This window comes from Neltuma alba, unplaced genomic scaffold (genome assembly GCF_004799145.2).
Source record: "Neltuma alba isolate B1F8T4 unplaced genomic scaffold, ASM479914v2 tig00011652_pilon, whole genome shotgun sequence".
NCBI lineage: Eukaryota > Viridiplantae > Streptophyta > Magnoliopsida > Fabales > Fabaceae > Neltuma > Neltuma alba.
Window position 1 is genome coordinate 90,251 of NW_021636300.1, and position 26,684 is coordinate 116,934.

Genomic DNA, 26,684 nt, shown 5'->3' on the forward strand with positions numbered 1-26,684 from the left:
TTTTAATATAGGATCCAATTTTTGAGTTGGTTTTGGTCCTAAATATAAGACTCATTTCTCATATTTATCAATTTTATCTAAATTACCCCTATAGATACTCCCTCAACTATAATTAAGTAAAAGAGAGAGGGGGTATTAAGAAAGATGATTATGGTGTTTTAGGAAAAATGTGTCAATTTTCTTATAATTAACTAACTTACCTAATTTTTTTAATCTAATCAAATTAGTTAAATGGGTCTTATATTAAGGACCGGAGGAGTATTAAACTAAAAAAAAAAAGACTGTTAGGACAACATTGCTCTTTCAAATAAATTTACAGCTTAATCCTCATTTTAATGAAATGATACTTAGGAACTATGGCCATATTGAATGGCCACAACTACAATCTCACATGCGTCTCCAGTCACACACCCGTTTAGAATAAATCTACGCACGCCATGCCGCGCACAAAATCCTCGTCCAGCAGCGTCCAAGCAACTCGCATAGTTTCTCCAACCTTAAATATAAAAATTAATTAGTTAATAAAAAATTACTCTTCTTATCCTATTTACAGGATAGAAAGAAAACAAAATTTTTAACCCCACTTATAAGACAGAATTTTTTTATATGAATGTATAACTTTACTTTTCATTTATTATTGTGTTAATTTTATCTCATAAGATATATATATTAAATAGGAATAAAATTAAAAAATTGTTAAATTTTAAATGAGTTAATAAAGTTTTAGATTTTATTGATTTGTGTAAAACATACTAAAAATAATTTATAAATAGGACTGAGTACTTTGTTTCTCAATTTTAATTTGATACCTATTAATTTTTTTCTCTTACTTAAATATTTTAATTTTGTTCTATTAAACACGGTTAGCTTCTATACAAAGACTAATGCCACTAACAAAGAAAAGTCATAGGAGCTAACACTGTTAATAGATCAAAATTAAAATATTTAATTAAGAAAAAAAACCCAGGTACTGAATTTAAAAAAAGAAAGTAGAGATACCTACAAAATAATTTTCTTAAATTAATCTATAAAAACAAAAATAGTTAAATTATTAGTTATCTATAATAAATATGTATTATTTTTTCTAAAATATTACTTTAATTGATTAAAATATGTGTAATCAATAAAAATTATTTGGGAAAAAAATAAATTTAAAAAACTAAATGGATCATAAGTAATTACTTTCTCCAAAGGATTCCGTGTTAATGCCGAAGGCAAGGCAAGCGAGGACACCTTTACTCAGCAGATAAACAGGTTGATTGACATAGAGATATGATCAACGTTCACCCACGTCAAAACTCATCACAACCAACCAACTCGAATGAACACGACGAAATACACAGATAAAAATATTCTAAATATGGAGATATGCCATTTATGGAAATTTAAAGCAATCCAGAGTCAAAATCAGAAAACATAATCTGGCAGCTGCAGAGGGAATCGGGCCACAGTCACTTCGAAGGGACTTCCTTCAGGGTTAGCCAAGCTGACATAAGCAATGGCCAAAAAATTACCAAATCAGAAACCACATTAGACAATTCAGTTACAATTATGCGGTGCTACGAGCAAAACTTTGAATCAACACCTCAGAAAGACATAAGCAATGGCCAAAAAATTTACCAAATCAGAAAAGCCTAACAGATTAAAAATAAAAAATTAACGTTAGAGACATCAAAGTCTGAGAATGGTGACTGCTGTTGAAATCGACATCCAACTGACTCGATAATTACATGGCTCAAAAATGAAACCACGGCATAGCCCCGCCAAACTAATTTGTCATCCTAATGGAAAAAGAAAAATAATTGCAACCTTAATTAATTAGATTGAGTATTTTCGTGCTGCTGCTTCATATCCCACTTACCCCGTTACCTCAGTGTTTCAGTATTCCTTTAATGTCCCTATCTACATAAAAAGTAACCCAAACTTCCATTACTAAAGTTGTTTTAGAAAAGTCAGGAAATGGATGTTTTAGGAAATCAATGAGAATTTGGTGAGGTTATCGTGATTTTACTAGTCTGGACTTCTTTTCCTCTTTCACCACCTTCATCTAACAGCGTCTATGGAATAAAATATGATTTCAGCTTTCCAACCCCTATTGTTTCCAAACTCAACCGCGACATGAATCAGTACCATAACAGAAACCACGAGAAAATTCACAAAACAAATTGAAAAAAAAGAAAAAGAAAAAGACCAAGTACTCCTAACAACTGTCAATGGAATCCTGATTACCTTTTCTTGGTAAGGCATGCAATGGGACGAAACATTATTTTATGAGGTGATAGAAGTATACTCCATGAAAAGTGTTGAGGCCATATTGAACAATTTCCTTCTTGACGTAAGCCAATACACAATTAGACCTCCAAGTTACAGGAAAAAATTCAGATTTCTCTATCCTCTCCATCATCCAAAAATTTATTAGTCTAAATATCCCCCAAATGCTGGTGTTTAAAACATCTTCATATGTATTCAAATTTTCTAAGCTCCAATGGACATTGCCAACCCACCCTTTTAGTGGCCATTGATTTTCTTGATAAAAGAAATTTTATTAGAAAGTAAAAATCTACAACTAGCAGGAGGAAAATAAATCTTCATGCTAGGAATTACAAGAAAAGTTCAAAAAAGGCACATGTCCAGATAGCCTACTGGCGCAAAGAGTTATCCAGTCTCTTTGTTTGGCCCCAGAGAAAAAAAAAAAAAAAAAAATCCGTCTCTTTGCAAATTAGATTCCCAATAAAATCATCATGCGCTACGCAGCAAAGGGAAGCCAGATACTAAGTTCTATCCCATAGAAAACCCAAAGGAAAAGATATCCCCTCAAGATGCATGTATTCTCGCCAACCAAACAAACCACTAAATGCCATAAACCGCACATCACCCCACTTTTGCCCTTCTTATTACCAAACACTTCAAATTGAATTAGAAGTTCTTCCAGAGTATTGGAACACCCAACTCTCAAAAAATACCAGAAGATTATTCTACAGGGTATCTCAACAAATGTAGAATAAATTGATAGGAGGCCATTAATTACTTATGCAAAGCACATATATGAGGCTCAACAGGGTAATGGATGAGCAAGATAGTGGGTCAGGGAAGTCACAACAGAACGCTGGAGTTGTTAGCAGGAAATGTGGGCTTAGTGGGGACAATGACAAGGCCATTCCCATGTCATCCACGACATCTTAGCTCCACCAGCAGCACTTATACCACTTCCCATAATTTAGGGATTTACTTATTTAATAATTGTTAAATTATGTTCAGGCTTATAAATAGTTGCTGTAGGTTTATGTAGGGAGACTCTCCTCGGCTAAAGAATGGGATACTACCTACAATCCTTAATACAAGAGCTAATTGACTAACTTGAATAAATTAAGGAAATTAGTTAAATTAGTTATTTATGATAAATAGGTATTGTCTTCTCTAAAATACCCTTACTAATCATGTATATTAATTAAAACTACCATTTAACATGTACAACTACTACAAAGACTACGATAGAGAAAAATAGATAAATATGAGAGACAAAGTAAATTGAAATCTTATATTTAAGACCAAATTGAACGTCAAACTGGTTTTTATATTAAGAACTAGAAGTAGTTATTGCTCAATTCCTTTCTAGTAGTGTTTTGATAGAAGTTCAATTCGCATTCTCACTTCTATTATAAATAAATGGAGCAAGGTTATTATGCTAGATTTGTTCATAGTAATCAATTGACATTCATGAATCCAAATCCTAAGATTGAGATTCATGTGCATTAGTCATTGACAAATCCTCGATCCTGAATCACAGGAGTGTTTCACTTAAAATAACCAGCATGCTAGATCAATCAACTGTCAATGTGATCAACAATAACAACAACAATAATAGAAACTAACAAAACCAACAAACAAATCAAATACCTGCCAGGGACAAAAGTAAAAGAACCTTCAATGGAACCTGATGGTGTTGGTAGAGGTGTGCAACTCTGGTACACAAATTCCTTATCACCAGGATACAAAAGCGGGAACTGCAACCACATAAGATTGAGCTCAATAGCTTAATCACTATGTTAAGAAATCACTTGAAAACTGGAAATTATAAACCTTCACAAGTTTTGGAAATTGACTCAAACAACCAAAATTTGTCAGGTTACATACTTCCCCCCCTCCAACCCCCATCTCAAAACAATCTTGTAAGCACCTCATGACATTCAGATAGTTCATATTGTCTGCTGGGCAGTCATGAGGCTTGGTTTGCCAAAACTAGGCCAGAAAGGAAAGAATTTGCTGAAACCAATATTAATTCACTGTAACTGGATCGATCTCTGGTCATAGACTAGCTCACAATATCAGAAGCACACAACGGTATCACAGGAACGTGAGATAGCTGCTGGTTTTAAGAAGACATATAAGAGCGTATCAAAAAAAAAAAGAATATAAGAGGAAATTGAGGAAACAACCAAGAAGAGAAGTCCGCTGGTCAAAGCAATTGTCCGAGAGCTCCAGAAAATGGGGAGCAACTCTAATTTGCAGCTAGCTACCAATCTTTTGAGTCTGAAACCTTGTAGGAGGCGTAGGACTAATTTTGGGGAAGTATAATGCTTGTAATAGAAGAGTAATGCCCTTAGGACTTATTTTGAAAGGGAGTGAGTGAGGGAGAGACCTGGCCTCTCGAATGACATGGGAGTTCCACTGTGTTAGCTGTGTTCGTTTGTTCTTTTCAGTGTAATCTTTCATTTACCGTTGCTGTTGTGATCTCTTTTGGGTTAGAGAGAAATAGGGCTTTGGCTCGAATCATTGAAGCTTGTTGTATCTTTGATTCAGTTCTGGAACATTAATATCAAAGCCTCAGGATTTTTCCCCATTTATGGCTGCTACTGTTTCGTTTTGCTGGTTTGATTTCTAGTTTATTGAATATTGCAGCAGGATCACAACAGAATGATTTGTTGATACATGTAAAACATAGGAGTTTATTCAATCATTAGACACCTAACACATCAAAGTCTCTCCCTATTTATAATCAGAAAGGAGTCTCTAACTAATTCCCAATTACCCCTAATCACTAGGCAACCATACTTCCACTCTCATACTGATCCTCCTCCAAAAGGATTGGGACAAATTCAGATTTTACAATTCAAGATAGCAAACCTAAAATTCTGGAAGTAATTAAAACAAAAAAAGGATCTTCTAATGCGTTGAAGACACTGGGCATCAAATTTGGCCGTCCTTTCCTTATTGGATTTGCCCATGTTACCCAAGAGTCCACTTCATAATACCACTTTTATTGGACCTTTTTATTCCTTTTCTACTAGAATATCCAAGGTGCACTTTATTTCTATACAAGGTCTTTAGGTCTTTCTAGTTTGAGGCCAAGGCAATGTAAAGCATAACTTGGCCCATTTGCAAACACACACGGCCTAGACAATACTTTTCATAGTGAGCAGCTTTACAACTTGCCTTCCTATTGCACATGGTATCCTTTCCATCAGGATCATCCCACTTTAAATGATCCATGAGGTTTGTTTTGGGTGAGAAATAGAGTATGATGCTTAGAAAATTACAACAAACAAGGGCAACATTAATTGCTCTTAGTGCTCCTTCTTGCTCAAAGAATATTCCCACTTGAGAAGTAATGAAGCATCAACACATGCAAAGGCTTTCGCCTGAGGAGATAACCCATCTTCATTGTCAAACATGACAAGGCACAGTTGTAAGTTCGAACCTGTTTGTCGAAAGTATGTTTGCTTTTGCCACCCTACTCTCTTCATGATCGCTGCCTCACGTTATACCCAATTCTATCTTGCCTGTATTCATTCTCTGTTTTGGAATCTTGCTCTCCCAGTGATTCTCCTTTTTTCAAGCGGAGACTAAACTTGGATGCATGGTTTGTCCTAGAATCTTGGTCTCCACAATTTCTTTTGCTACTTCCTTCTCCATCTTTGTCTTCTTGCTTCTTCAGCCAATATATCTCTTTAAGATTTGCCACATACATTGCACTAGCCAAGGTGCTTGGATTGAAGCGTCGAGTTCCTTCTTGAATCTCTAAGGTCCTCCTATGAAGACCCCCATTGTTGTAGATTCTGGCAGATGCATTGTTAGAAGTTCTTTAACTTGTTCCACCAATCTTCTACAAATGTTTCTTGTTTCAATTTCAAAATCTCTATCATAGCTATCAGAATCAAGTTTTCAACGTCAGTGCTACGTTGCTAGAAAACTTGCTTTGATATCAAACGATACATGTAACATGTAAAGAGTTTATTTAATCATTAGAAACCCAATCTTACTGTTGATACTAATAAGGGAGTCTCAAAATAACCAATTCCTAACTACTCCTTCCCAATCACCAGGTAAAAACGCTCTTCCTATATGGGCTAAAATGCACAAAATGAAACCTCATTTAATTTACAATTCCCCAAGTCACATTATAGGACCTTGAAACATTATTTGGCCCATGAACTATGTGTGTATGCATGAAAATGTATGTATATGTGTTTGTGTGTGGATATGCATGTCTCTGTGTACGTTGGCATTTTCTAATATTCTCCCATCATCTATACTACCTGAGGTTGAGGCTCCAATCACTACACAGATTTCCAGAGAAGGATACGCCCTCAATAATTTTCTTCAAGTTTAAAATTATGCACAAGCCTTTTTAGCTACTAATAGGTAAACAGAAACTGATTATATGGCAGCACCAAAGTCTTCTGAAGCAGTGTTTCAACACATGATAGCACTGCAATGAGCGTCAAGTAAAACAGACCATATAGTGGGACATTCATGAAAATGGGTTGGAGCAATTCGCCTGCTAGCAAGTCATAAAAGGGCCAGCTTAGCTCAGCTAGCAGCTTCAACCGGATGCCCTCAATTACTAAGGTCCAGTATGAGATTTAAAGTGGGGAATGCCCAGTCCCATTCTCCATAAAGTTTACAGCAGAGTCTTGTAACTGAAACTTCATACTTAAAGTTGAAAAATTAACATCAACATATGAGGAACAGGTTTAAATTATGACCCGACAACTAAATGTTTATCAGTTAAGTTGCAGTACCATTGAATGTTTAATCTTGGAACATGAAATGTGAGAAATACAACGCAGGCCATAGAACCAAGTTACATGTAAAAGGGTATTGACAAAACAACAAAATAGCTAATATTTATCGTGAAATATCATGAAAAATGATCCGCCTATAAACAATGACCAATGATATGCTTCGACAGCAGGGCATGTCTTATAAAAAAGCAAGTTTATGGAAGGGGGAAAAAACAATATCATAACTAAAGACACCCCAGGAATAAAAAAAAAAGGAAACAGAAGAAAAACAACTTATACCTCTCCTATAACAGCTTCTCCATTAACATCAGATACTACGACATCATCAGCACGGATCAGCCAGTGCCTCCGGTGGAGCTGGCAAGAGTTGAACAACTTTCTGTTGATGACGCATCCCTGAGGTTGAAGGGACATGTGGATTGAATAGGAAAACAGGTACTTCTCACGGTCATCTAGATGATCAGCCAACTCAGGTATAAACACTGCTGATGCTCGAACCTCAACCCAAAAAAAAAAAAACAAAGGCAATAATTATAATTACAACTTTCTTGAGGAAGGAATCACATACATAACAACAAAAAAGTGAAAACCTATTTACCGTATTAGTCAATGAACTTACTAAACCACATGGTACATATGCTTAACAATAATGAAATGCAGAAATATTTTGTTTTGAATAAAAAGTCATCTTGCCTGATGCTGCAACCACAAGAGCATAATTATAAATACTAAATCACTTTACTCATAATAAACCCAATGAATCAAAGGCTCAAAATTGCTGCGCCTATGATCTTCATTTCGGTTACTATTCCCGTAGTGTCTCCTCAGCCCCTAGGGCAAATGGGTTGGAAATAAAATATAATTCAGAAACTGGTTGTAAATTGACTCTGGATTCCTTGGTAAAAAAGGAATCCTTTGATGTATCACCATGCAAAATATTTTGATGTACAGCCAAGCACCTCTCCCACCCTCCCTCGCCTTTAGTTTACACAAGAAAAGCAAGAGGGGACCAAAGAAAAAAAATTTAATGTGTATAATGCAAAGTGCAAAACATAAGAAATTTTAGAAACTAAATCAGCATTAAATTTGAAATGTTGTACATATTAACAGGTAAATGGACAAATGAAAATTTATTCAAAAACTTGACAAGCGAAAAAGAACTAATTGTTGTGAAAGTTATGCAATATGACTTAGCAAACAGCATCAGCCACGACTATTGAGAAACGTACAAAAAAGGAAGTAGTTAGCATAATCCTACCTCCACACCATTAGTTACAGCTGTTGAACAAAGAGGGGGTTCTTCTGGGAAAAGACTAATGCTTCTAACATTTCCTTCTTCACGAAGTTTAATAGTGCCATTTTGTAATCGGCGACCGTGCTCTTCTAACCAAAGTAGCATGGCATCCTGTTGTTGATCACCATTCAACCCATGTCCTAAGCTAATCAGATCATGTGGTACACAAGGAATCATTTTTCCATCGGTGGCAAGATTCCTGGTTCCAACATATAGTTGACCATCGGTACAGTTGAGGAAAAAAAGCTTTTCACTGTTTGTGGAAGAAGCAGCCATGACAATATACTTATATCTTCTAGAAAAACCCAAGTGGCGTACGATTTGCTCAGTTTCTAGCATCACCTGATTTAAAGGTAAAAGATACACATTTACTGAATGATTATAAAAAGAGTAGCCACCAATTAGGCCCAAAGAACTGTCAAGAGTACTATTAGCCAGATGTTCACTGGTAAATTCTTGCCCATTTTGAAAGCGATAAAGTATTCTTGTGGGAAGAGGTAATTTCACTTTTAAAGCATCCTCCAACTCTTGAATCTCATCTTCTGATGCACCTTTACAAAGTGTTGCCTCAGCTTCTGGAAAGTTATTGGCCAGCCAAGTCTTTATTCTGTCCCAGCACCTTTTCACACGTTTCACAAGGGACCAAGGATACATAAGGAAAGCTTCTCGCCAAATTTGGTAGGTTACCTACACATACATAGATATTGTCTCAATCCTCGCTGCACCAAGAATCCACAAGACAAGTTTGCCAAAGAAAAAAAAAAGTCAACAAGGTATATTTGAGGGGGGGGGGGAATCAATATTGAGGATTATGATTCATGGGAGCCGAATAGCTAATGAACATAATTGTTTGAACATATATGGTCTGACAGCTAACTGCTATAATACCAATGACGTAGAACCAACTTCTGTGTGGGAAGCTTTAGCCTCTAGAAAGTGGCTAACAGCTATGAAAGAAGAATTTAGTGCTCTTCTATGAAATCAAACTTGGAAATTGATTCCATATCATGATCAAATGCAGCTTGTTAATTGCAAACGTGTTATCAAACTAAAAGATAATTCATACGGAAGCACTCAGGTATAAGGAAAGAAAGTTAGTGAAAGAATTTCAGTGGGATCATAGTATTGGCTTCAATGAAACATTTAGTTCTGTAGTAAAAGTAACCACAGCTCACATCATTTTAACACTCGTAGCGAGTGGTTGGGCTATTAGACAACTTGATGTAAACAATGCATTCTTCAATAGGGTACTTCATGAGACAGTATATATGCATCACCCAGAAGGTTCTGACTGTAGACTTAAGTTTCCAAACTCAACAGGGCTCTATATGGTCTCATATAGGTACCTAAGGAATGGTTTGAGCATCTTCAATATGTCAGTTCTCGCACTGATCACTCCCTACTTTCTCTGCACGTAAATCATCAGGTTCTCTTTGTGCTAGTACATGTTGATGGGTAAATTGTAACCGGTAGCAATTCTCTATACTGAATCCATTTTCCTAAAGCTTAGTCAAATGCTCTCTTTGAAAGATTTGGGTGATTTACATTTCTCTGGGGAATTTAAGCTATCTGAAATCAGTCTGGACTTTGAACTTTACCAGTATCAAAAGTGCTACATTTTGAACCTGTTAAAGCGGTTTGCAATGGAGAATGCTACTTCTTGTCCTAGTCCCATAGTCAAGAATCAAGATATGTCAAAACATGATAGAGCGCCGTTGAAGGAAGTATAGATATGCTGTGAGTGCTCTTCAGTACGTCACTACTAATAGGCTTGGTATCTCATTTGTAGTTAATTAATTGAGCCAATTCTCTAGTGCTGCTGGAGTTCAACAACAAGGGGTGAAAAGAATCCCCAAGCATATCAAGGGGATTACTACAGTTGTTCATAAGCAAATGTTCACAGGCAGAAGCACAACCAAATGATCTTAATTATTGATAAGTAGGATGTTTCTACCACAACATAAAATATGGTGTAGCTCCACCCAGATTAGAATATCATTCGACCAAATTGGAAAATTTCACACTATTGTTACTCTTATTAATATTCTTCCATATTCTGTTTTTGGAGGAACTACACCATATTTTATGGTGCGCATGAAACATCCTGCATCTCAACAATTAAGAACATTCGGTTTTAAATCAACTCAAACATCAAGGTCAGTTGTGAAAATATACTTCATGCTTGTTATAAGAAACATCCTAGGCTTGGGTTAGACATCAAGGCTTGTGACAATATTGATCTCTAATTCTCTGATTTTATTTTTTCTAATGTAAATTGAGCTTCCTGTGTAGATGATATGCAGTCTACAGCAGGACATTGTGTTTTTCTTGGCAATACTTTGGTTAATTGAGGAGTATCTTAAAGGCAGACTAGTTGCAAGATCCAGCACTCAGACTATAGGTCTCTTGCCCTTTTGGCTTCTGATTTGACATCAATTAAGTCATTATTAGCCAAAATAAAGTGCTCATCAAACGAGTACCACGTATTTGGTGTGACAACATTAGAGCAACAGCTTTAGCTGCTAATCTGGTGATCCATCCTCATACTAAACATATAGAACCTGATATTCACAATGAAAGAAATCAAGTACTGAGTAAATACCTAGTTATTCTGAAAGCTTCATCTTCAGAACAACTGCCAAACTCATTTACCAAAACCTGCAGTTCATGCAATGTTCTGGTCTTTACATAGCAAAGCAAACTAGGAATGTGTGAAGTATCTTCTAATTTGAGGGGCAAAGTCATATTTGAATAGGTGTGATCTTCGGTATCGCCTATATGCAATTGTCACCCTATGGTAGTCCCGAGGAGTGACATTTAATTACCATCAGCATTCCCGATGCATAATGCTCACTCTCTGGTAGTTCATATGTGTATTTACACGTATTAAAAATGCTTGCCTAGGACTATGTGTTCTCTTTAGACAGGTTGGTTGAACGGGTATACATTATGTGAATTGCAATTGTAATAATCACGTTAATGGTACACCGTATCATTTTCCTATAAAAATATTGGCTATGGGTGCCTAGCATCAAGTCTATCACAACTGAGTATCCACTCACATCCTTGTTTTTCTTATTTGAAAAATAGGTATCAAATGAAAAAAATGCAGAATGAAAAATCAGACGTTGAATTAGAAATCAAGACAACAGCCAAGGAGGTTGTGTTTGGGGTTAGAGTTCTAATGGCTTTAAAAGCAGGGCATTGGCAGATGAATAAAGTTGGATATGGTAAAGACTAAGGAATTAAATAATAAGAGGCAATAGAGCGCATGCACAAACCCTTTTAGATTTGGACCAAGTCAGACCAGGGATGTTGAGAGCTTCCCATCCAATTCAGCACCCTAGGGGAGACCACGACTAACTAGCATGGCCCCACATAACAGTTTTGTCTTCATTAGCAAAAAAGACATCGACCACGGGAATGAAGTTGGATGAATAAAGAGAATATTTCCAATAAATTCGAGCGGTTATTGAAAAGATTTTCATATAGAGCGCTGATCATGTCGTAAGAACATGATATACTAAAGAACAATTTTTTTATTTTTTATTTACATTGGGGGCAGTGAAAAATTGAAGAAAGGGCACGAGCACAGAACAACAAAGTCATTTCGCTTTTAATGAAGGGTCACCTTGAATGAAGGGACGGGATTTCCAAGAGGATCTACAGGGTTGGTGACACAGAGATCCTGAGAGCAAACTCTGAACCATAGAGAGTCTTCGGAAGCCGAAGACCTAAACTTCTTGCTCACACAAGCAACCCTGGCAATGTCTTCAGGGCCAAGTTTGGCCAGGATTATGTGCAGCGCTAAATCTCCCACCGACTCCAAACCCATCTCTCCCCTGCGGAAATGCTCTCTGATTGTGTTCCGCTCGCGGGTGCAGCGACCTCAGGGGTGCTGTCCCTGATCCTGATTGACTTCCTAATTCCTATGATCCTATCTATTGTCATCATTTTCCGCTGTGTTTTACTTTAGAAGAAAAACACTTTCTTTTTCTTTTTCTTTTTCTGTTTTTTTTTTTTTTGGCGATCACTCCATGCTTCCATATCTCGGTGTTTTGCACACAACTGAACAACGGTAAATTATTCGATGAGGTGATCCTAGATCTTCAAACGTTAAAACCGTTATAATGTCATATCTGAGTCGACAGGAAGGTAAAATAACGTAAACTTTTAACTGATATTGTGCATTATTATGTGGATTGCAAAAGATTTTCTCAGGGTATTTCATCCCTAAAGTTTCGCAGTACAAAGCAATTTGATAATTTTTTTAATTGATAAATACTTAGTTGATTAGTCAGGTTACGCATTAAGTATAAGCTAAAGTATTCATTTGGTCTCTTAATTGTCCCTTAACTTTAAAAAGTATACTTTTAATCCTTTAACTCTAAAATTTTTTGAAAAAATAATGATATTAAGATCTTAAATGTTGATAAAATATTTCAAAAGCCAATATATTGAGTTTAATTTTCGAAACATCTATGATTGTTACAAAAAAAATCATCATTAGAGCCTAATGATTTTAGGGTTAAAGGACCAAATGTATGCTTTTTAAAGTTAAGGAATCAAATTGAAATTTTATACAAAGTTAAAGGATTAAATGTATACTTTAGTCTTAAATATAATATCGCATGTTTTGATAGAAAAAATATGCTAATTTTTCAATTTTATGATAGCAACTATTCTACAAATATTTTAGGAGTAACGATACTGTTTAATCCAAAAACTGTTTTACATAAACATTTCGCGTATTAGTTAAACTTATTTATATCTTTAGAGTCAATTGTCAATATTACTATCTGCTAACTTAAAAACGACATTGCAATAATTTTTAAAAATATGATATAGAAATAACTGCAATATGATTCTTTGTCCAAGGAAACTAACAAAGTAGAGAGGTAGCATTAACTTCTAAAATAAAACTCAAAATCTCATTTTATTGCAATGAATTACATTATTTTAAAGCTTCAAATTACAATTTAATTAATGTGGACTCGTGAGAATTCCATGAAACATCCATTAATTTAATTCTACGTGCTCAATGTTTTTGAAACTTGAAATCTTGGCTGATATTGATATGAACCAACCTAGGCGCCAATAAGCACTAATTCATGCAACGCATTCAAGCTTGTCTCCACATACCAGAGAAAAGGGGGGGGGGGGGGAAGCGTGGGCGCGCAAACAGATCTCACCAAATTTTTAATGGAAAACCTTAAAAGTTCAAATTGATTCTAAAAGTTCAAATTGATCTCAATTTTACCTAGAACAAGTAACAGTTTGACTATTGTCAACATATCACCTTTAATAATAATAATAAAAAAAAACTGCGTTATGTTTCGCATCTAGCAGGTTAAAATAAATACATAGCGACAAGTAGTTCGGACAGAAAATGCAGTCGAAAATTGTCTCCATCAACAGGGACAAACGATCTTCATTCATTCGCATTTGTAATAATTAAGAACAAGGGTTATGCAGTTAAGATCGAACACTGGGATTGCCACAGGAACAACATTGTTGGAAGAACAATTAAAAGCCCTACGCAAGTGTCGATGATAAAGCCTAAAGGAAGAGACATAGATGGCACCATGAGGACGAGTTGACCTTTCTTGTCTTCCTTTAGTGGCGTAAAGCAGCCCACCAATGACGAATCCCACCCGAACATGCATTCATGCACAGCCATTAAACCTACACGTCCATGAATAGAATCGTTACGCTTTTTATTTTGGTTCCAATTGACCCATGACAACTAAGATTTGCCAGGAACATAAAAAAGCCGCCGTGATAATTTTACAAACGCACTTTCCAAGCTTGGGCTAGAGCGAAAAAGTTATAAACTTATTTGTCAAATACTCATAATGTTCCAGAAGTTAATAGCTTCGACCTTGTCAACTGATAATAAGAAAATAAAATCCAGATAAATACCAATACCTCTTGCAGGTATAAAGATAGAAATCAAAATAAATAACTCTCGGGGCCCAGAATAAAAAAAAAGAGAGTTTGATTCAGTGCGCGAAACTAGTTGGAAATGGAGACAATCATTGATACCATGCCATGAACCGTCAATCCATGTTCGGTGCCTAATTAATTCCACAAATCCGTTTAAATCTATCGCCAAAATCTTCCACACACATCAACAATACCAGAGGATCACAATCTCTACAAGTATTTGTTATTCCACCCCTCAGAAAACTTGCATGCCATGTAACTTATTCAAAAACACTAGTAAGGGCAATGATAGATGGTTTCCAGAGCTAAGTTACTAGACGAGTCCATACTCTAATATTTTCCAGTGAGATGGGGCATTATCCCATTATCCTCGTTGAAGCAGTCGACAATCATAAGCAACAAATTTTTATCATCAACATTGTACCTTGCGTAAAATGAGGCAACTAGAATGTCGGGTACTTCAAAATTTTATAACTTGCGATTTTGGTGAATTTTAAGAGGTGATTTTCGATTTACATCGGAGCAAGTGGATTAATCGCTTCAAGCTGTTGGAGCAGGACGTTAGAATTGGGATAGAGCTGGTACATTAATGGCCAATCAATGGCACATAATCGAACCTATTTTCCAAATTAGTTTAACTGTTCGGACCGGCTGATCAACTTAACGAGGAATCATATGAGAAGGCTGCAAGTTTTTCCTTGTATCCTCTGCACAACATGCGACTCCTCACTATATTTACGCAGGTCAATTTATAGCTTTGGCACGAGGAACAACATGGAATTTATCAAGGCTATAAAGCGCTTTCACCTAGGTCTGTCCTTAATCGTTCAGATTCGATTGCCATCACATCAAAATATCAAAGTTTCACCTGTATAGAATAGCTAGTGCATTTTCAAATAGGCCAGCATCACACACGAAACTGCAATTCTACGCATATACTGGTTCCACCGAACGCCATCATGGTTGATATAACATTCATAAAAATGTATGCAGCAAAAGGTTGCGTTCCATGTGAAGATATGTTAGGTGTAGAAAGGGGGAAAAAGGTCCAGGCTTCTAAACAAAGGGTTCTTCACAAACATTCGTTTAAGAAGATTCCAAAGGCACCCATTGCAACAACAAAACTCCGATCACATGGATATTTTCAAATTAACCAAAAGAATTATTTCAAGTTTCCCGATAAATATTCCTGCACCAATTAAGGAACAAAAATAAAGGGGTTCGAGTTGTTTTGAGAGAAGGGAGGTGGGGGTTCCAAACTGAGTCTAAAAGCTACTCCATCACTCCACTTAAAAGGGCTAATTAATTCATCGGCAATTATGATTTTATTTAGGAACCTAAAATACCTCACCCACGTAATGTTTATATGATTAAACCTTTTCAAACCCCGAAGCAGAATTTGTATTTGCGGAAAAAAAAAAAAAAGCAGAAGAAAGAAGACCTCACTGAGAGGAATAATACCGAGGAATAAGGAGAATAAGTGGAAGGATAAGATTGGTAATTTGGCATCGAGTACTGAGTGTGTGGATTTGCTGAACCCATAGCTGAATATGATCATGAGATGGTAATAAATAATGGTAATTCTAATTTTACAAACTCGATCAACAGTCATTTTCTCATTATCTTTAACAGCACAGTGAAGATCTTTACATAATTCAAGTTACAGATCATATTAAAATAAATTGGAGAATTAATAGGAATTCTCATCTCTAAAATCTAGATTCAAGGGTCAGGTGAAAAAATCTAGATTTAAGGGAAAATGCTAAAGAAAAAAGGTCAAAAGCCTACAGCTAAGCAATTGTGAGATACATGACAGATGAAAAGTAATAGCACGCAACCGAAGCAGAGTTCAAGATTCACTAGGCTACATTTATGTTATAATAGGATAACACTAGATCTACGAGCATATTCAACCACCGACAAAGATATGCTATAGCAGTGAAAACATACAGATAAAAGCATCATGGTGCATAAATAATAGGAAGGCAGCAAAATCAAGACTCTGTACAACATAATTCAAATACAAGCAAAAGTCAACGAATAAAAAATAAGATAGGTATTATAAGGAACTAACGATAGAGCAGGATATAAACAAAATCACAGTCTACTCCACGAGTTATTTGCTAAATTCCATTGGAACCATGGTAGAAGACCCCACACACACACACACAAAAACTACGCCAAATGACGAAACAGATTTACCACAAAAAACACAAAACAAAATGTAAAATGTTCTAATTGGTTCCAGAGATAGCAACTCAGAAACTGAAGTCCAGCGGAGACTAGCTATCAAGAATGAACTGATTGCAAAATATGCAAATCAGATGCTCTCGACACCCAACCCCCCCCCCCCCCCAAAAAAAAAAAAAAAGAAAACGAAGTTGGTATACTTCCCATGCGGCTAGATAGTTTTCAACACATCAGGTTCAGAAACCACAGGAAGTTTTGGCTATCAGTTGCAGCAAGGCCAAGCAGAATATCAAACTTCTGCTTACCAAAATCAGTACAAGTACAACATGAAGCAAAGCGATTGTTCTAGGACCTAGTAGTTCTACAGGATGAAGAAGCCATCCTGATCATGCTCTATCTGAAAAAGTCAATACACGTTGATAACTTTGAACTTTCTCTTCAAATGCCCTGAGCAAACCAAGCAATCTTTTTCTGAGGACACCCCTTATAAACTACAATCATTCCTGACAAATATAGACATTTGCCTTCATGTTCTTCCTGCTTTCGCAACTTAAAAGCTCAAATTCTAAAAGATCCTTATTTCTCAATGAAACTAGATGCTTCTAATGATTTCAGATTCAGATCCCACTAATAGTTTCGGCTAATATTTGCAACACGGCTACGCAGAATATCAAAAACTAAATATGGAGTACATGTATGGCAAAGATTAATTTACACAAACAGGAATACGGCCAAAAAGAACAGTTCATGGAAGATAATTACTTACAAAATTCTCACTGTTGATTTCCAGCCCCCCGTCCTCCTTGGGTTTGCTGCTGCTGCTGTATTTGGAGGAGAAGACTGGCAGCAAACTGTAGTGTTGACTGGTACCTCTGGTTTTTATCTGCCTCCACTTCTGATGACGCACCCTGACTAACTGCTTGGAGAGCAGGTTGAAACTGCTGATTTGGAGGCTCTGCGTTCACTTTTTCTGCTGAATATGGCATAGCAGTTTGTTGCTGAGAAGGGTTAGCACCATGAACTTGATTAGATGAGGAAACAGAAATATTAGGATTCTGAATAGCCTGAGAACTATATAAAACAGAGGCATCTATTCCCTGCACCACTCCATAGCCTTTCTGAGAGCTGGAGGACACTTCAACCTGATATGGTTGATTCACTGGGAGGGATAACGTTACTTGTCCGCTTTGAGAAGGCATCAAGTTAGTCATGGGTCTAGATGAGATGGCAACCTGCTGCTGTAAGCTGGCTGCAGAATCTTGGATATTTGTACTGCCAGGGACCACTTGACCAGGGTGGCCATAAGTAGATGATAGTGGATAAGGCTGATAGTACGTACTCCCTGCCTGTTGAAGGACATGACTGGACGGATCTGCAATTAGATGGTCCTGTTTCCATACATGAGATTGGTTTCCGTCAGTGGGAGCAAATGGAGGAAATGGAGCTTTCATAGTTGAGGAGCCAACTGCTGGCTTGGCCCCATCAGCAGTAGATGATGGTGTAGTTCCAGGAAGCAAGGAGGCTAGAGTGGCAATAAGCTCAGGTGTTAATGTAACGCCAGGTTGGGTTCCTGCAGCAGTATTGCTAGAAGTATAGTCTGAGGGTACAGACTGAACTAAAGAGGCGCCACTTGTAGCTGGATAAAGTGGTTTTGAAGGAACTTTAGACTCATCATGCAACAACCTATTATAATCCATAGGCAAAATTTCTTCCTCCTTTGCAGGGATCTGACTATACTCTACTTGAGAAGGAGAAATCTGCTGCCTATCAATATACCGACTGGAAGGTATAGACAAAGGCAGTGGCTGTTGCAATGATGTGCCACTTGGCATAGATGGAAACTTAAGAACCACACCATATAGACGTTCAGGCCCTGCGACTTTTAAAACCTTTGTTAAGAAATCAGATGGAGGCACCAAGAATAGAGTGGTACCATCAACAAATTTGGCAACACCAGCACGGTTTTTAGCACCAAGGTAGCGAAGAAATTCAGTGTATGATGCAAAGTCATCTTCACTATCAGGCAGGAAGAAGACAATGTCAAAACCGACAGCATCTGCATAATGTTTTGTTAGCATATCCAATCCAGTCCTGGCTGAGCAATCAACAACTTCCGGCCTGCAAGAAGGGACCACAACAAACATTAACCGCTTTCACATCTCACATTACGGCAATAAAAGTAAAGCATCAGCACTTTAGGACTGACTAGGACAAAAAGTCCTTAAAGCAAGAAATTAAGATACATTTTAATTTCCTTACTTTTCCACAATTCACAGAAATATTAAGAACATAAAAATATGAAGATGTACTCACAGCTCAGTCCCTATCCCTTTTCCTATAGGAACACATCTTGCTTGACAAACTGGCGTTCCCCCTTTTGCAATTATCCCACGCCATATGTGATCAATATCGACTTGAACAGTAGCAGGCACTCCAGTTGAGATCCTTGTGCCCACTGGACCAGGGGGAGCCTTCCCTTGCATGTTTACAAATGGACCAGAACCACCATCAATAACTGGCTCCATCCCATAAGATTGCTCTAGCCCTACTGCACGGTCATCAGCATTTCTTAACGGAAAGGGAACATCATCAACAGGTAAAGCACCATCTATCCTTGAACGCTTTGAATCCCTCTGAAACTGGTTTATGTCAAACACATCCCATGCGCTAGATGTGGATCTAGTTGGAGGTCTAATACCCGGTGCCGGATGGAGCATCCCTGGTGCTGGAGGAGATAGCCGTTTCCAATTTGGACCCATTTGACTTTTGGAGCTACCATCCTGAAACTTTTGGTTTGTGCCCAGTTCATTAGATTCAATGCCTGAAAGCGAAGGTTCAAGACTACCTTGAGGACCAAAAGGTCTCAACGGTACATTTGGTCCAACAATAACACCAGGTGCTAACTGGCTGGAAAGATTATTTGGAACCATTGGACGACTATGTCCAAACACATCCACCTGCAATGGTCGAAATGTTTGCTCAGTTAAGAACATGTCAGGTTTTGGTCCTTTGCTTACAGGGAAAACGCCAGGGTAATCTTTGCCAGGTGCCAGCTCACTGCTTGAATACATAATAGTAATCCGAGGATCATTAAAAAGCCGGCCTTGAAGACCCTCTTTAGCACGTCGAGCTTCATCCACACTCCTGAATTCCACAAATGAGTAGTGCCTTGAAGGAAAGCTCTTGATTCTCTCAATTTCACCAAATAAAATCATGGCATTGTGGAGCATCTGCTCATCAATCTGAAGAGAAGGAGGATAACCTATCCACAAAATATTGCTGGGTTGACTATCTCCCTTCCTCCCAATTGAAGGCTGTGTTTGCTGTGAAAAAATGGCAATCATCCTTAAACAAAAAAATTATATAATTCAAAGAAATTACATGCAGGGTCCAAATATCGTTTGTCGTCATGCATCAAATAACAGATATATAAACTAACATAAGACAATTACAGGAAGATGATCAGGACTCTCACCAGTGGTCTTTTCTGGCCAGAGTAGAAATCAGGAGGGCCCACGGTTTTTCCCTGAAGCTGCCCATACTCGAGCAACATATCCTATACAAAAGTAATGAAAATATTAGCTACTTAAACAACCAAAAAAAGGCATCATAGTATGAAGCAAAAGAATAAACATCTACTGAGGCATGGAAAGCAGTGAAGGAAATAACCCGTCAACCGATAGCCATATGGAACATAAAGGCCCCAAGTAATTCCATGACCGCTGATATAACTCATATCCAAAGCAATATCGAAGGAAGTTAGACAATGTTCAAATTCAGAGCTACCAAATACATTAAAGAAAGATAAAATATATGTAAAATAGCTCTGGAAAGAGTTGTTTTCTCAGATAAAGATAATTAGGGAATACAGGAAAAACTATTCCAGCTTGCTTTTCATTCAGTCAATCATATTCCACTGATCCAATAAAATATATTACACAGAAGGAGGCTCGAGCCATCACTAGGCGAGTGATAAAACAATTTATTGAGCAAGAAATGAAGTAGAAGGAAAACAGAGCAAATCCACATTATAAAGCATAAAGCCATAAACTTGCCTTTTTTGATGATTGTGATCGAAGGAAATCTACGCGAATTTGATCGCCACCAATACGCTTTCCATTCATCATTTTCATGGCATGAGTTGCATCATCTAAATTGTAATATTCAACAAATGCAGTGTTGCGGTCTCTGACGAACTTAAAATCCTCAATCTTACCAAATTTGCGAAACTCAGCCTCCAGCTCTTCCTTTGTAACAGATAGGCTAATACCACCCACCCAAAGTTGTTTACATGGCTTTGCCTGAAAACAGGTTTTTTCACGATTTCAAACACACATCTTACAGACCATCCATAAGCAATTCTAGAAAGAAGCAAACACAAAAAAAAAAAATGTCTTGTTACTGTTAAAAGCAATCACAAAATGCCAGCTCCATGGAGTAGAATTGTAACACAGGCTTCAGAGCCAAATTATGCATTGGGGGTGGGTTGATGATAGACAAGGCAAGGCCACATTGCTACTCCAGCAAATTCACAAGTCATTAGATTGAAAATACATCAGTGGCGTCTGAGGTGGACCGTGCCATAAAGCACCAAAGCTATAAAAACATTTACCAAAACTGTCCAAGCAAGATGCTGCTTAAATCTTCTTAGACAAGAGTTTTTCACACATTAACTACAACGGATACTCAGGATTTCCATCTTTATCATATTCTTATCAATCTTCATACAATGCTCTCAGGACACAAACTTTCTTCCCCTTCTTCTAAAGGGAAAACATAAATGGGTAATCAAAGTAATTTTTTCAATCCGTAAATATCAGGACTGTAAAATAACAAATATGTGTAAGCAAAGGAAGGGAAGGAAACCTCATAAATTCATATATAAGGAGAAAAGTACCGAAGAGAAAGAAAATCAGTTCTACCGATGAAATAAAGGCATCTGCAAACTGAAATAGATTGTTGAAAAAAGTAACAATGTCTAAGAGCTAAATTGTTTGTGACCCATATCATATCATAGAACATTGCCTTTTGCTAGCAAGTTAGCATATCATAAGTTGAGCAAAATATCTGCCAACATCCTTTGAAAAGTCTAGCTAAGATATCAGTAAATCTAAAGTGCAAAGATTTATCAGCAGTTCAAATGAACTAAAGAAACCGAAGTTGAAGAATCAAAAAGTAGGAATGCTTTATTGTTCTGAGCAAAGCCCAAACAAAGGTATCAAATCCAAACCAACCTTTACGTCAGTTTATTTTCATCTATACTTTGGGCATTGCTTCAGTCCAACCCCAAAGTTCATTTCACGGCTCTAACCTTTCAAGAAATAGCCAGACTCAGGATATTCAAACCAGACTGACGTACAGAAGTAGATATAACAGTTGAAACACTATTCATGCTAAAAGCTAATCATTTCAACACTTGAGGAAAATGAAGGACAACGAAATAATGAGAACTACAACTGAACTAGCAGAATGATTCGATCTATTCCAATAATCTCCAAAATACTTTGAAGGAACTGAATAATAGGATACAACAAAAAGTAGAATCCTCCAGAGTTCTTCACAGAAAAATTTTAGTGCAGTTGAAAAGGAAAAATTGCACAAAGACAAAAGGTATATATGGATCCACTCCCAGTTTTTTCTCCCACATCCTGTGTCTATTCTCTCTCCAAAATCTACAAGAATTATACAATAAGCAACTCCAAAGAATGCAGACTCTGAAACAAATTAATTTTAGTAATGCTCAGGTTTAGCTTAGGTCTGGAGTGTAACAACAATCCAAACACACCCCCCCCCAAAAAAAAAAAAAAGATAGAGGGGGAGGGAGAGAGAACCTTGTCCAATAGTGTCAAGGAAGATAAGAAGTAATAAATGTTCATGTAAGTGAAACTCTTGAGAACGAGAACATGTTGCTATTGCCCAATTTAACTAAGAAGGTGACATCAAAGAAGATAGCAACTGATGGACTAGGATGATCAAATAAAGAATATAGTACAAGTAGTTTTAATTTAAGATAGGCGAACACTATCCAACACTGAATCAGACTTAAAAGTCTAATGCAACCTAACGCGATAAAGTATATATTTCTAGGACATTTCTAACCAGGTCTTCCTAAATACGCACAAAACATTATCATAAGGTTTATGTCTGAAATTGCTCTAATTTTGTTTGCACAACAAATGATAAGGTATATCCTCCCCATACCACCCAATAAGCCGTTTTAATTAGATGCAAGATTCTAGCATTTCTTAGACGTCAGATTTTGTAACTAAACTATGTACGCACCCTCACTTATCAGCTTAATCGTTAAGTTGAATTGGTCCTTAGCATAAAGTTAATATCAGAACCTTTAAATGACCAAATCCTCAGAAGTTCATTCCTTCTTGTTCTCCACACACCTTAGCTAGTAACACACCTGCCACCCAAACTTCCAGTACACAGAGCTTTAATCTAAAAAGAATCGCAAGAGGAATAAAACTATTCACGGACCTCTATTAACAACTTAAGCTTGTGAGTTAAATTAGTTGTTGACATTAAAAAGAGAACTGCTTTCAAAATATTAATGATGAAAAACTTCGGAAATAGAGTTGTTCTATCTCCTTTGGATGATTCATTATTGTAAAGAGCAAGATTTGGACATCAGAATATTTATAGTTAATTATAACCAAGTTTTGTCTCCTCCTTCTCTTCCTCGCTCTCTCTCTTATATTCCCTCTCAAATATCTAGTCAGAGTTCATTGCTACACCAGCTGAATTATGACCGAATCACGGATGCCATAAACAAGAAGGTAAACATGCTGTGTCGTGAAATTGTTTAATAAAAGCAGATCATTGGACATTTTATACAACTCAATACATGATCAATTCTTTCACATAATAATAACTCTATCGGACAACTTAAACAGCAAATGCCGCAAGATTTTCACATAAGTTTCGTCCCATTAGAAATAGAAATTCAATCATTAAATTTAGAACATGCTTAATCAGCTAGTATCAACTAGTCAATACCCTGACCCTCCGAATCCCCCTTCTCCCCTTTGGCCTCACTTTCCTACTGATTAAGCAAGATGACGGGCTATGAAAGGTAATGTTACAGTTACTTTGACCATAGAATTTAGAACCTTAACATTTTCGTGGTAAATATAAAGCAAATGGGAGGGCATCAGCTTAATATAAGTTCATAAATTCATTGCAACAACACGTTTTAATGCATCGTCCATAAGAAGACTCTAAGACGAATGGTCATCACAGAGATCTACAACATGTGGCATCGGAAAAGACTCCCTCAAGAAGGCACGACAGGCGTGTACCTACTTGAAGTGGCATTGCCTCAATCATTACGATGAGAGGACACTCTGGCATCGTGCCGCGGCACCTCACGAGGCCCTTGATTAGGACTGCGATTCTAAGATTGTTACGTAAAAATGCTGCAATTTTGTAGACCGCACTGGGCACTCTCCTCTAATATATTTTGCATTAAACTCAAATATTTTGCATTAAATAATTTACTAACCCATTTCTCCACTGCTAGAATCTTTATGATATACTACCTGATTCTTCGTATAAAAACTAGTTTGACTTTCAATTTAACTTTAAATATAAATCCTCAATCAACTTTGTCTCACTTTTTTTTTTTTTACAAAACAATCATTATAATAATTACACATGTTAAAGATTCCATCAAATGGTAGTTATAACTAATACACATAATTAACAAAAGTATTCTAAGAAAGATAACATCTATTTATTACAAATAACTAACTTAACAATCTTAATATACTCAAATTAATCAACTAACTCTTATATTAAAAATAAAAAATAGTACCATAAAAGCTGTAACTTTGCAAACCTTGCTGAGCACTCTCTAACATTCGAATTAGATAGTTTTTCTCAGGCTTATTGCCATTTATTTCTCCACAGCTAAGAATAACATCTATATAATAGACTCTTTGGCGCTTTCGGTAAAAGCACTGTTCCTCCTGTTACTTTGAAGATTTTGCCATTTCACTTGGCTGTCTAATTGAAATGCGTAGCAGGATCAGATACTCGCTCTATTGATGCAGATTTCTCTTCTTATCTTTCATTAACTTCTTTCAAAAGCATGTTACCTTTCTGACAAATTCTTTCGCCAAAGTAAAATTTTAAAGACCGCCTAATTAGGGAGATGGATGATGTTGGAAACTACTATCACGTGCATAACTGACAAATATCGACGACATGTTTAGCCATGCAGCTGTTTCACAAGTCAACTGAAGAATGTACCCTAGCTCAGGGTCTAATCAGTGTCTTTCAGTGTGTGTGCACGTAAATATCTATCGTTCTCTAAATTTTGCTTTACAAAAGTTTGAGGTTGATAATAATTATGGCAATCACATGAGCCAACAAATTAGAATGCCTATTTCGGCGAAAAGGATGAAAAATCCTAATTTTACCATATTCGATGACTTGAACGATCCACGGTAGGCCGTCCATGAAACTGCTTAGACAACCATAGGTGAGAAAATATTGAGCAAAAGTCCAGCAATGATTTATCTACGACTCTTTTCAATAGAAAACTCCCGACTAAAAACTTTTCCCTTAGAAACAACAATTCACTTTCTCTTGCGTTGGAATAACAAAATTTTGAGAAGTCGAATTCGGGACTCGAGTTTCCTCCATTAACAACAAATTGGAAGTTTGTTTCGTCTAACGACTTAAAATGCTTTCCTCCTGATTATTAACTTAGGTCCTTGCCCAACGCACCTCGCATGATAAATTTGAATCCACCCAGCTGAATCGCTTCCCTCAAAGAACTCGTAGGAAAAGTTAGAAGTGATAATGGTCGGGGTATAGGATTGGAGCATATAGTTAGATAAGTTTGGCCGCGAATTATTTTGGTACAATAGAAAGGGCGAAATTTTACCGCAAAGGCGTAGATAACAATACATGAACCCGCAGAGAAGATGAAACATAAATTATGCAAACCTAACCAAGTACAAAGATCAGAACAAACCGGTCTCGCAAACTCAATCTTCATGGGAATTCCGCGCAGAAGAGTGCCTTGTAACGCGTTCTTGGCAGCCTTGGCATCATCAATGCGCTTGAAAAACACGAAGCCGTAACTCCGAGAGGAATACGACGTGACGCTATCAAGTGCGCCGTATTGAGCGAAGAGAGCCATAAGATCGGACTCTGTAACCTCGTGCGATAAATTGCCAACCCATAGATTGTTGGAAGGGGTCTCGGGATCTTCGAAATCCTTGACCATGCCACCGCCTTCCTGAGCAGCCTTGATCGATTTAGGCGGGAGAGGCATTGCAGTCCAGAAACTATTGGGACCAGCCGAACCTACAGAAACCCTAACAAAACGAAAGAAATGGATTTTTGTTGCGAGAGTCGAGTGATCAGCGTATCCCTCCCTTGATTCTATTGTCAATATATTATATATAAATTTTTGGCACCATAGGGTATAGGACGCGAGAAATTCTTGCATACACTCAGCGCACCACATCATTCATGCTCTGACCAGTAAAAATATGCCATGTGACTGATCTAATCTTACCTGTAAGCTTATGTGTCAGCTTTGAAACTTATTTTAGATTAATAATTTAACTTAACAATTGTTTTTGGAACCCGTGCCACCTTTTTCATTCGCTCATTCCTGTTCATTTTCGTTCGTCTTCATTCTCTCCATACTCTCTCTCCCCTGTTAACTTTTTCTTCCTCTTCATTCTCTTCATAGTTCATAGTCCTCTTTTTTGGTCCGTCTTCTTCTTGCTCAACCTTAATCTTTTTTTCTCAAACTCTCTCTTCTTGTTAACCTTTTCTTCTGAGAGACGCTACGGTTCTGTTCTCAAAGCTACAGGAATATCTTCCTTTGCTCCATAGACTCGCCAAAGAGGAAGCAGGAAGATGCTTGTACAGCGGACATGAAGAAAGAAAGAAAGAAAGAGAGGAAAGTGGCAGCGGCCTTCTCAATGTTACCGAGGTAGCATCAAATGCGGTCAGATTTGTGGCCAAGAAGTCAGCGACAAAAGACCGCGTGTAACCCCTGCTACCGTAGTGAATGCAGATCTACTAAAAGGCCAGTGTCGGAGAAGTCGCCGTGAGTCATGAAGACGGTGGCCTTAATGGGAGCGTCCGAAGCCAAAGGAAGGGTTGAGTGAAGATGTTGCCACTGTAGTTTCAGAAGAAGCCATGTCCAGAGGCAAAGTAATGAAGCTGTGTTTGGTTGATTTTGAGAATAGTGGCGC

At 37.1% G+C, this 26,684-nt stretch overlaps 2 protein-coding genes across 3 annotated transcripts; both read right to left on the bottom strand.

Moving 5' to 3' along the window:
* Nucleotides 1–1,202: 1,202 nt before the first annotated feature.
* Nucleotides 1,203–12,154, bottom strand: LOC114716370 (F-box protein SKIP16). Its single transcript, XM_028901365.1, has 5 exons — nt 11,951–12,154; nt 8,284–9,006; nt 7,305–7,523; nt 3,898–4,004; nt 1,203–1,486 (listed from the first exon to the last, which is right to left on the bottom strand). The coding sequence occupies exons 1-5, from the start codon at nt 12,152–12,154 to the stop codon at nt 1,408–1,410; spliced, it is 1,332 nt and encodes a 443-aa protein (XP_028757198.1). The 3' UTR covers nt 1,203–1,407.
* Nucleotides 12,155–13,709: 1,555 nt separating this feature from the next.
* Nucleotides 13,710–25,830, bottom strand: LOC114716363 (flowering time control protein FPA). Of its 2 annotated transcripts, XM_028901352.1 has the most exons (6): nt 25,445–25,830; nt 20,511–20,756; nt 19,931–20,011; nt 18,769–19,778; nt 17,222–18,573; nt 13,710–14,004 (listed from the first exon to the last, which is right to left on the bottom strand). In XM_028901352.1, the coding sequence occupies exons 1-5, from the start codon at nt 25,745–25,747 to the stop codon at nt 17,229–17,231; spliced, it is 2,985 nt and encodes a 994-aa protein (XP_028757185.1). In that variant the 5' UTR covers nt 25,748–25,830; the 3' UTR covers nt 13,710–14,004; nt 17,222–17,228. The 2 variants fall into 2 exon arrangements, with proteins under 2 accessions (XP_028757185.1, XP_028757184.1); XM_028901351.1 differs by lacking the exon at nt 13,710–14,004 and having other exon boundaries at nt 15,828–18,573.
* Between the last annotated feature and the right edge of the window lie 854 nt (nt 25,831–26,684).

Bases quoted from the DNA above. Each gene is read 5' to 3' on its own strand.
- LOC114716370 (XM_028901365.1), bottom strand. From the start codon at position 12,154: ATGGGTTTGGAGTCGGTGGGAGATTTAGCGCTGCACATAATCCTGGCC. The intron at 9,007-11,950 runs GTGACCCTTCAT...ATGTATGTGTAG, and splicing joins ATCCCGTCCCTTCATTCAAG to GTAACCTACCAAATTTGGCG. The intron at 7,524-8,283 runs GTAGGATTATGC...TTTTGGGTTGAG, and splicing joins CTGTAACTAATGGTGTGGAG to GTTCGAGCATCAGCAGTGTT.
- LOC114716363 (XM_028901352.1), bottom strand. From the start codon at position 25,747: ATGCCTCTCCCGCCTAAATCGATCAAGGCTGCTCAGGAAGGCGGTGGC. The intron at 19,779-19,930 runs GTGAGAGTCCTG...ATTTTTTCACAG, and splicing joins CTGGCCAGAAAAGACCACTG to CAAACACAGCCTTCAATTGG. The intron at 18,574-18,768 runs GTGAGTACATCT...CCCTTCTTGCAG, and splicing joins AAAGGGATAGGGACTGAGCT to GCCGGAAGTTGTTGATTGCT.